Raw genomic sequence first — 11,612 nt, forward strand, 5'->3', positions numbered from 1 at the left:
GAAATACACTCATAATTTTTTTACACTTATACAATGATAATAATGTTAATTTTTAATATATTTTTGGTTGTGCTCCTTAAATATTTAATTTTTTTAAATTTAAAGTTTTTTAAATGCAAATTAGTTTCTTTCCTTAAAAGTGCAGTTTTCCATCTCATCTATGGACGATCCTTTGCTAGGCCTATATACCTAAGTATCATAAAATCAACCCGGACTGTCGCCTTCACAGATACCAAGACATACCCACTCTTTACCAATTGCAACTATTTTGTATCCTTTTCTATCCTTCGAAATATTTACTTTTTTCCTCTATTTCCAAGTCAAGACAAGGACCCATTCCTCCATTTTTGAAATCAGTCTTTTCTTTGCTTTTAAACAGAGCACAACCACGCTCTGCATTTTCAGTATTTCTTAATAAATTCAATTATTAAAATTATTGTTAAATGCACTAGTTAGCTAGTTTATTAGTTTAGTTTTTTATTTACATTTAATTACATTATTGAGTTAAGAAGAATCTTAATTATCTGTGAAAGTTCTGTGCGGAAAAATCTATCATAGAAAACTGACTCCCAAATATTTGAAGCCATTAAAAAAAAGTAGACAGCATTTAAAGGTAAGTTTTTTGCATTACAATTCGTAGTTAATAAGTAAATGATAATTAAAATAAATGAACCGTTCGCTCGAATAACGGCTTAACCCTTTGAGTCACAGTGGGTCGCTCAGCGACCCACCTTTTCCTTCTCAGTTTTCAGTATTTCTATGGCATATTTATTAATAAATTTAGGGTTTTTTTCCGGGCATGTTCCTCATACCTAAACAAGTCTAAGAAAACTGTTGATTCACAATTTGTTAATAATAAAAATATTATTAACAAATAAATAACAAAAAATAATGCTTCTTTTTCAGAAAAAATTCATTTTCTACTTATCCTTACTAATTTTTAAGATGATAATTTTTTTCTTTACAAATTAGATCCTAAACTATATTTACAATTACATTTTTGAAATTTTTTTTTTGAATTTTTAATAATAAATAACAATTTTTTGTAATATTTTATAAAATAAAAGTATTTCAGATGAAATTTCAAACCTATTTTCATAAAACTCGTTACTCGGAGGTTTTTGGTGTCGCTGAATACGAATCAAGCATCAGATTTTTAAAATTCAAAATGGCGGATCCAATATGGCGGACGCGAAAATTAAAATTGAACTGAATTTGCTTGAAACTGGTTACTCAGGGGTTTTTGGGGTCGCTGAATACGAATCTGGCATCAGATTTTTAAAATTCAAAATGGCGGATCCAATATGGCGGACGCGAAAATTAAAAATGAACTGAATTTGCTTGAAACTGGTTACTCAGGGGTTTTTGGGGTCTCTGAATACGAATCTGGCATCAGATTTTCAAAATTCAAAATGGCGGATCCAATATGGCGGACGCAAAAATTAAAAATAAACTGAATTTGCTTGAAACTGGTTACTCAGGGGTTTTTGGGGTCGCTGAATACGAATGTGGCATCAGATTTTCAAAATTCAAAATGGCGGATCCAATATGGCGGACGCGAAAATTAAAAATAAAGTGAATTTGCTTGAAACTGGTTACTCAGGGGTTTTTGGGGTCGCTGAATACGAATCTGGCATCAGAGTTTCAAAATTGAAAATGGCGGATCCGATATGGCGGACGCGAAAATAAAAAATGAACAGAATTTGCTTAGAACTCGTTTTTTGGGGGGTTTTTGGGGTCGCTGAATACGAATCTGGCATGAGTATTAATAAATTTATTAATAAACTTAGAAGATTCAAAACGTTCGAATAAAATTAAAGAGTAAAATCAAAAGTGAATGAATCCTGACAATCCACAGTCAGGTAACTCATTTAACGTAAAATCCTCTTCATAGTATTTCTGTCTATAAAAAAAATTAATTTTTTGATACTGAATATAATGTACCATTTTTGACAATCCGATTGAACAAACTGTAGATATTAGTAAAAAATTGCTAACCGATAAGTAACTGAAAATGTCAAACTTAATGCAGGATGTGATGTAAAAAAACACATACAATAATACTGCTTCTACTCAACAAAATACCTTCTTTCAACGTAAAAGCTATATTAACTTGTTGAGAGAATCGTTAGTAATAGTTTCTCGAATGTCGTTTGTTTGAATGAAGTTGATACTTACCTTTGGAGGGATTCGTTCGTGTTAGTCTGTCGTTTGTCATTTGTTTGTTTGAAGTTGGTACTGTGGAGATAATCGTTCGTGTAAGTCTGTTGATTGTGATTTGTTCGATTGTAGTCAATACTCACCTGTGAAGGAAATCGTTTGTGTTAATTGTGTCGATTTTTATTTGTTTGATTAAAGTCGGTACTTACCTGTGGAGAGAATCGCTCGTGTAAGTCTGTCGTTTGTCATTTGTTTGTTTGAAGTCGGTACTTACCTGTGGAGATAATCGTTCGTGTAAGCCTGTTGATTGTGATTTGTCCGATTGTAGCCGATACTCACCTGTGGAGGAAATCGTTTGTGTTAATTGTGTCGATTGTCATTTGTTTGATTAAAGTCGGTACTTACCTGGAGAGAATCGTTCGTGTAAGTCTATCGTTTGTCATTTGTTTGTTTGTCCACCATATTGGATCCGCCATTTTGAATTTTGAAAATCTGATGCCAGATTCGTATTCAGCAACCCCAAAAACCCCCGAGTAACGAGTTCCAAGCAAATTCTGTTCATTTTTTATTTTCGCGTCCGCCATTATGGATCCGCCATTTTGAATTTTAAAAATCTGATGCCAGATTCGTATTCAGCGACCCCAAAAACCCCCGAGTAACGAGTTCCAAGCAAATTCTGTTCATTTTTTAATTTTGCGTCCGCCATATTGGATCCGCCATCTTGAATTTTGAAAATCTGATGCCAGATTCGTATTTAGCGACCCCAAAAACCCCAGATTAACGAGTTCCAAGCAAATTCTGTTCATTTTTTATTTTCGCGTCCGCCATATTGGATCGGTCATTTTGAATTTTGAAAATCTGATGCCAGATTCGTATTCAGCGACCCCAAAAACCCCCGAGTAACGAGTTCCAAGCAAATTCTGTTCATTTTTTATTTTCGCGTCCGCCATATTGGATCCGTCATTTTGAATTTTGAAAATCTGATGCCAGATTCGTATTCAGCGACCCCAAAAACCCCCGAGTAACCAGTTTCAATAGATTTCAATGAAATGAAAAATGTATGACTAAAATGGTTAAGTGTTTTTGAGGCATTTTGGAAAATCATAAAATTAACACTAATTTATAAATTATAAGTAATTTAAAGCATTACTATTTAATTGAATAGGTTTTGCTTTAAACAATTCCAATCAAACATTATAATTTAGATGTTAATTAACAGGATGGTAAGCGTCTTTTAAAAAATGGCTTAAATTAACTCAAACCGTTATTCGAGCGAACGGTTCAAATAGTTTAGAAAATGATTTCAATTCTCTTTATTATTTAATATTGTCTTGAATCCAGTTAGGCATGTAAAACCTTATTTTGATTCTCTTTTTCATAGAAGTTCATATATTTTAGATTAAAAAGATCGTTTTATTAAGGGGCCGTTCAAAAAATACGTAACGCTATTTTTTGGAAATTTGAACCTCCCCCCATGTTACTTAAAAATACTTGCAATTTAAGACAAACAAAATTTGATGTTTAATTTGTTGGATTTGACATAAAATAACTTTTATATAATGAATTTGGTTTTTAATGAAAAAAAGATTTTTTCTTTGTTTTCGATAAATAGAAATTTTTTAAATAGCGTAAACATTAAAAGAAGTTTCTTAAGAAAAAAGCCAGGATTATTGAATTTCAGGGGCGTCGCTGCTAATAGCACTCGATTATGTCTGTGACGAAATCGGCTGTGAACACGTAATTACCTGTCTGTGTTTTGAGATACAATGACGTATTCTTGTCGCTCTTCTATACAGGTACGATCACAGCTCTTGTGAGCAGACTGGGCAAGGAGACGGCATCATTGCCGCGTGCCCACAACCGCACCACAGGAACGGTGACCGTACCTTTTCCCTTAGTTTAATACTTTATAAAATTTTAGAAATGCATTTTAAGTTAAATTAATATTTTACATTCATTTCATTTATTTTATAGTTTTATATTTATTGTTTTTGCTAATTTTTTATTGTTGTTTATTGTTTAACATAATGTTTTAAAATAAATATAAATTTTTTTTAAATATTTAAAAATTTTTTTTAAATTTAATTATTTTTACTTTAATTTTTTTATATACATTTAAAATTATTAAGGTTATTATTATTATTTATTACAATTGTTTTTATAATTAAATTTTTTGATTAATTTTTAAATTACTTTTCGAAATTTTTATTTATTTAATATTTTTTTAATATTTAAATTTAAATTTTCGGTATATTAAAAAATAATTTTTATGAAATTGTCATTTATTTATTTTTCTTAGGTTGTATTTTAGTACCGTCAGTAACTAAAATTTTGCTTTTTTTTAATAAAAATGAATAATTTCTTAAATTTAATAGCTTTTTTTGTAAAATTTATTCTTTTTCATAATAATTAATGTTAACATTTTTCATTTTTAATGTTTAAACACCGATATGGTGGATATCACGTCAAAATTCCACCCAAAAAAAAATGTTGTCTAATTATTCCCAAATTTTTTTTATGATATGCCCTATAGGTTAGTAACTTGTCGGATAAATATTTTTAAATTTTATAAAAAATTGTCCGAGGGGGAGGGGGTAGAAGTTCTGAACTTTTGCGTGACACGCTCTACTTCGATTATTTCTTATAATTAGAGGAAAAATTTTTAGTGCCCATACTTTTTGAATCTTTTAATGCTGGAAACTCCACATAATTTAAAGCCAACGAAGTTATTTTAAGGAACAATTTTTCGTCATTTGTAGGAATATCCTGTCGAGTCAAAAGATTAGAAAAATAAGGGCACTAAAACAAAAAGTACAGAGACAAAGTCGAGAACAGCTAAAGTAAAAAAGCCAACAAACAGAAAAAATAAAATACCAGTTTTGAAAATGTAACGAAATCAGTATTTTGAAATATTTAAAAATTGGAGAAAATTTTTCAACATCAAAAACTAAAAAAAATGGGAAGAAATAAAAATAAAAAAATTTAGGCATTAAATTAGAAATAAAAGTCTAAAAAAAATTTTTTTTTAAATTTTGTTAAAAATTTTTAAAAATTAAATTTTTTATAATTAAAAAAAAAATAAAAAAACTATAATACAGGCATTATATTATTCTAATGTCAGTCTCAACCCTGTAAAATGCAGAAAATAGTTCAATGTAATGTTTTATAAATTAAATTGCGGCGCGACGTCGTGATGCGCAATATTCAAAAATTCATTTCTTGAAAACAGAAAAAACGGTTTTTTGGAAAACAAGTATGTTATCAGAAAAAAGCTCAGCTTTCTTTTAAAAATAAAAGAAAAAATGGACCCAAAGATGCGTAAAGTGAAAATATAGTTTTATTTTTTCAAAATTTGTGTCAAAATAAAAAAATTTTTGAAAATAGACTGTGCCATTCGAAAGCCCATGAAAAAATCTAAAAAACCCATATCCTAATTTTTTTAAAAAAATTTTCCTCTAATTATAAGAAATAATCAAAGTGGAGCGTGTCACGCTAAAGTTCAGAACTTCTACCCCCTCCCCCTCGGACAATTTTTTATAAAATTCAAAAAAATTTATCCATCAAATTACTAATCTATAGGGCATATCATAAAAAAATTTGGGAATAATTGGACAACATTTTTTTTTTGGGTGGACTTTTGACGTGATATCCACTATATGTATCTTAAATAAAAAATTTATAGATTTTCTGAAATGTCACTATCTTTTTGCCAGAAGGTTGTTTTATTTCCCTTTAAATAAAAATTCACTATTTTAAAGTTGTTTTTGTCCAGTCCAATTAATTACAAATAGAATTTTCAAAATATATGTCATATATCTTTCAGCATGATGGCGTTCATATGCCATTCTTGTCAAGCCAGTTTTCCAGTTTTAAAGCAACACCTGGAGCACCATAAATATCACACAAATTTAAGTAGTAGCTTTCACTGCGGTTATAATGGTTGCAAAGAATTTTTTGATACAACAGCGTCCCTCAGAATGCATCTTATTAGAATACATAAGATGTTAATTAAAGAAACAGAATTACAACCTCAATATTTGACTGTTATGAACGAATTTTCAAAGTTTATTTGCAACGTTTCAATATGTAAAAAAGAATTAGATAATTATCCGCTTTTGCTGAAACACCTTAAACAGCATATTTCTCAAGGTTTATCAATACAATGCATATTTCCGACCTGTACAACAAAGGGAAAATATAGTACTGTAAATTCATTCACAAGTCATATATCAAAATATCACAGAAAAGAAAATAATTGCTTAAACGAAGATAATGGTTCTTTGAATAGGGATGAAAATGTTCCCGTACTACATTTTAATAATGTTGAAGAGATACAAGATACGAGCCAAGAATTTGCAGATAGGGAAGTCGATTTACCTGAAAATGTTCGAAATAGTTTACTTTTGCAAGGAGCAGCTGAACTGTTTTTGAAACTAGAAACTCAGTTTACGATTCCAGCTAGTACGATTCAATATATTGTTAAAGAATTGCAGAACATCGAAAAACAGAACTTAGAAACTGAGAAGAAAGTTTTAATGAAGTGTTTAATAAATGAAAATATACCAATGTCCAAAAATGATGAAATTAATAAAACTATTGAAGCTGAACATGCTTTTCTAAGAAACTGCAACAAATTAAAAAGTAATTTTAAACGAAAAAAATTTTATCAAGAAAATTTCACATATGTTAAACCAGTACAAAAATTACTGTGTACTGTAAATGGCAAGAAACATTATTTTCATTATGTTCCAGTCGGCGAAACTATAAAAGCTATGTTAAAAAATAAATCATTTCCTGATATTTCTGTAATTTCTGAAAGCTCGAATGACGATATTCTTAGGGATTTTACAGATGGTAGCGTTTATCGATCAAATGATTTTTTTCAAACAAATCCGGAATCTCTCAAAATTATTTTGTATCAAGACAGTTTTGAGGTAGTTAACCCCTTAGGTTCTGCGAAAGGAAAATATAAAATACTCGCTGTGTATCTTAGCTTAGGTAATCTTCCGGATTATGTTAGGTCTCACATTGATTCTATTCAGTTAGTTGCTTTGTGCCGAGAAAAGTACTTTGATTGCGAGAAGGTTTACGGTACTATAGTGGAAGATATACGAAAAATTGAAATAAATGGACTAGAAATTAAAGGTAAATGTATCAGAGGAACAGTAGCACATATTGCTGGCGACAATCTTGGCAATAATGATTTAGGCGGATTTTGTACAAATTTTAGTAGGTCAATTTTTTTTGTAGGTATTGTTTAATTGAACGAATTAAGGGAATTATACCAATAATAAATGATTCTGCTCCTCAAAACATGCGTCAAATTAATTGTGAAATAGAAGAAGACGATGACATTGAGGACTCATTCGATACATCTGATTCGAACAAATCGTCTGATAATAATTTGGATACATCAACTGATTCAAACGTGTCATCCGATAGTGAACGTGAATACATCCGATTCTAGCGAGTTGTCTGAATGTGATTCTTCTACTGAGGATTTAGAGGAGGAAAATTTAGAAGATTATTATTTTTTTAAAACTTATAGAAAAAGAACAGTCGAAGCGTATCAGGAATCACTCTCACATGTTACTGAAGGCAAACACTTTCAAGGTGTAAAATTTGATTCGATTTTTAACAGACTTCAATATTATCACGTCTGTAAACCTGGTTTGTGCCCTTGTTGTGGCTATGACTTTCTGGAAGGTGTAGTTGCAGTGGATGTTCCAATTTTTACAAAATATTTCGTGGATCTAGAATGGTTTACGTATGCGGAACTAAATAAGAGAATTGAAAATTTTAAATATTCATCGACTGACAGTAGGGACAAACCAGCAAAATTAAAAGAAAATTGTTCTAGATTATCAGGAAGCGCATGGCAAAATTGGACATTTCTAAGATTGTATCCACTCTTAATTGGCGATAAAATAAAAAACTTTGAAGATAAAGTATGGCTTTGTCTTTTAAAATTGTCGGAAATAGTGGAAATAATATTTGCTCCGGAAATTAATAAAAATTTTGTCGCATACCTTCAGGTCATTATCAACGAATATTTGTACTCTCGAATGACCTTATTTCCAAACAACAAGTTACTTCCGAAGCATCATTTCATTAGTCACTATCCAAAATTGATTCTTGAATTTGGTCCCCTTCTAAAAGTTTGGACTCTCCGTTTCGAAAGCAAACACACTTTCTTCAAATCATGCATAAGAAATCTTAGAAACTTTAAAAATGTAACATTTTCCCTTGCTGAAAAACATGAATTGCATCAATGTTTGGTAAGGCAAGGTTCTCGTTTACGCCACGTACAGAGTGTCACAGGTGAAATAAAATTGCAACCGAATTTGTATTGTTTCAATATACGAAGAGCAATTTTTGAAAAGGGTTTAAATAATAATGACATGATGGAATGCAGCTCAGCCATCATCAAACGGACTAATTACAAAAGAGGAGACGTAGTTGTTGTAAGGCAAGAAAGAACACTACCAATTTAACACTGTATTTGGAAAAATTTGCCTAATATTATACGATTGTCAGGAAAAAGTTTCTTTTGAATTAGAAATATTAGAGGCAACTTTTAAACCTCATCTTCGAGTATATGAAATCGGATCCATTTTAAATTACGAATGTGTATATGCAAACGATCTTGAATATTATGAACCACTTCATATTTACTATACGAATATTATTCAACAAGTGCGTTTAAAGCATGGTTTAGTAACACATATTTAAGAATATTGCGAAAAACATTCTTTGCTACTATTTATACTTTACCATATGATTACGATTAAAATTTTAAATTGTGTAAGTATGCTTCTCAAAAGTAAAAAATTTATTATCATGCTAAGTTTGTGACAAGCAAAGCAGTTGCTTTTTATTATCATTTTTCCTTTTTTTGATAAAACTTTAATTTTTCTAGAAACAAGATGTTTCTGTTTACGCTTATAGATTCAAGTAGAAAAATGAGATATTTGGTATCTGCAGACAAAATAAATGACATAATTGAAAAAGCCTGTGAGAAAATGAAATAACCTTCTCACCAATATAAGGTAATTCTATTATTTAGTATTGTTTTTTATTTTTGTTCAACTTTTTCTTGTGTATCTCTATAATAAAAACTATAATTATAACACAAATATAATATTAAATAATCCAATAATAAGTAAGTAATAAGTAATAATTAAAAATAAGAATATTAGATATTATTATTTATAATTAATACTGAATATAGAATTATATATTGTGGAAAAACCCCGTACGCCCCGTTGCCCTGCTCAAAAATTTGTCTAAGTCCAAAAAAAATTTTTGTTGTTTACATTTAATTTGATTTTTTGTTTCTCTTATAGTTCAAATTACATCTGCTGTTTGCGAAAAAAGATCACCCTTTTTTTCCCGTGGAGTGCAATACCGGACTCAATAACTGAAAAACTCGACAAGCAAGAAACATTGTCCTATAGAGACGGTAGAAATTTGAGAAAAATATTAGGCACTAATATGGATGGAAATCTAAAAGATTATAGACGAAGCACTGCCAAGTTATTGACTGATTTATTAGCTGACAAATATCCGGAAGCCCTTTATGTACTAGACGCTAATGGGGAAAAGATAAATGATGGAAGAGAAGTTTTTTAATTAAACTCTATGATCACGTAAATAACAGAAAACCAGATAATGAAAAGAGTAAACGAAAAAGAAGAGCTACAAGTAGTATTGAAGAAAATGACAATCTTGCTGATTTAGGTAATTTTATTTAATTTAATTTAGTAAATTTATAATTTAATTTCAATTTAAGAATTCAATTACAATTTAATTCTTTCATTATTTCAGGTTATATATGCCACGATGAATACGGCTGCGTTGCTTACCAAGTACCGCTACCTCCTGATGAAACAAAATTAACCCAAGAAGAGAAACGCTTAGAGTTACTAGAAAAAAGAATCTTGTGGAAAAATCAGAATCAAGAAGAATTTCTTCAAAATGAAATTGGATCTTTAATGGATAAAACCTATTCTACGCAAAGAATCGACATTAGGTATCGAGAGAGTTTCAGCGAAGTGTTAGTAAAATTGCCGTGTCTGCAGGATGTGCCATTTTTTTAAGCATGCATCTACTTTGTTTGGCACAAATCAAGGAGATATTTGGATTCGAGAAGTACAATCTAAAGGACCTGCTTTATTTTCTTTTTTTGAAGAAGAAATCATTAAAAACACTCAAATTTGCAAAAAAAGACAGGATGCTAGAAAACAAATGGAAAATATCATTAACGAGGCACGCATGGCAAGAAAAAATTTACATTGCGAAACACCCAAAATAATCGCATTATTTTGTTTGCTACCACAATACTTTTTGGAAAAAGAAACTGAAGTCTTTCACTTTCTATTGGTAAGAGCTTTAAAATATTTAAATGAATATTTAATTATTTATTGTATTTTAATTTATGCAAAATACATAAAATTTTATATTTTTCAGGACACATCATTACCAGAGACAGTGCAATCATTCGAAAACACTGAAAGACCTGTCTTCATTATAAAAGGTAAACCCTATTAATTAAAATAAAATTGTTTAAACTATTAAAACAAACAATAAAATTATTAATTTTTCATTAATTTTTGAGATAATATAAGTAATATATTGTTCTTTATTTTAGGAAAATCATTTTTTGACGAAGAAGCAAAAGGTGAAATTTTCTTTGAGGGCGAAAAGATTGTTGAAGCAAAAACGTACTTCAAGGATTTCTTTACCTGTTTTTATCGTACTATATATATGGATATACATACGGCAAAGACAGTGAATTGACTATAAAGTTTATCCAAAGGTAAATATTTTATTTCATTATAAACAAATATTTATTTTTATACCTATATTTTAAGTAATATTTTTTGAAATTTTTAGAGTCTTTCAGAAAATAAGCCCTGAAAAAGGACACAAAAGGGGGAAAAAGGCAAAACGAAATCACCATACAATCAATCCTCAAGTGCAAAAATTAATGAGCAGCATTGGGGTAAAAATATGAAGAGATAAAAATGTCATGATATAAATATTTTTTGTCAGTAATAATTTCTGAATGAAAAATATTTTACTTCCAATAATATTTAGTGGTTTCTTTAAATTAAGCTTCTAATTGATGTTATTATCGATTTTAAAGTTTATAAGAAAAAATATTAATTTATATAATGTACTCTACTTCTATTTGTCAAATTAATAAATATTTTATCAAACAGTAATTATTTTGCTAATTTAATTTGTTATACCAAAATAAATTTTTTCATAGGAAATAACTATACGAAAATTGAAACAAAACACACTAATATAACGCTACAACACTGAAAAAAGTATATTCTAAATTTAAGAAAATCTTCTTAAATACATAGGCGCCAAGAATAATAATTAATATTTAAAATATACTTTTTTCAGTGAATGTATGGTTTTTTACCCATACAATTGTATGG

General features: G+C 29.4%; 1 protein-coding gene across 4 annotated transcripts; it reads left to right on the forward strand.

The window, feature by feature from the left end:
- The first annotated feature begins 5,766 nt into the window (after positions 1 to 5,766).
- Positions 5,767 to 11,324, forward strand: LOC122506092. Of its 4 annotated transcripts, XR_006301973.1 has the most exons (7): positions 5,767 to 8,964; positions 9,080 to 9,209; positions 9,507 to 9,900; positions 9,988 to 10,542; positions 10,630 to 10,696; positions 10,811 to 10,978; positions 11,056 to 11,324. XR_006301973.1 is itself a non-coding variant. In XM_043618086.1 (5 exons), exons 2-4 carry the CDS (start codon positions 10,243 to 10,245, stop codon positions 10,957 to 10,959), a joined length of 516 nt encoding a protein of 171 aa, XP_043474021.1. In that variant the 5' UTR covers positions 9,412 to 9,900; positions 9,988 to 10,242; the 3' UTR covers positions 10,960 to 10,978; positions 11,056 to 11,324. The 4 variants fall into 3 exon arrangements, 1 of the variants encoding a protein (XP_043474021.1); XR_006301972.1 differs by having other exon boundaries at positions 5,767 to 9,209; XM_043618086.1 differs by lacking the exons at positions 5,767 to 8,964; positions 9,080 to 9,209 and having other exon boundaries at positions 9,412 to 9,900.
- Positions 11,325 to 11,612: the final 288 nt, after the last annotated feature.

Source organism: Leptopilina heterotoma, unplaced genomic scaffold, assembly GCF_015476425.1.
Source record: "Leptopilina heterotoma isolate Lh14 unplaced genomic scaffold, ASM1547642v1 Lhet_396, whole genome shotgun sequence".
Lineage (NCBI taxonomy): Eukaryota > Metazoa > Arthropoda > Insecta > Hymenoptera > Figitidae > Leptopilina > Leptopilina heterotoma.

Bases quoted from the DNA above. Each gene is read 5' to 3' on its own strand.
- LOC122506092 (XM_043618086.1), top strand. From the start codon at position 10,243: ATGTGCCATTTTTTTAAGCATGCATCTACTTTGTTTGGCACAAATCAA. The intron at 10,543-10,629 runs GTAAGAGCTTTA...TATATTTTTCAG, and splicing joins AAGTCTTTCACTTTCTATTG to GACACATCATTACCAGAGAC. The intron at 10,697-10,810 runs GTAAACCCTATT...TCTTTATTTTAG, and splicing joins ACCTGTCTTCATTATAAAAG to GAAAATCATTTTTTGACGAA.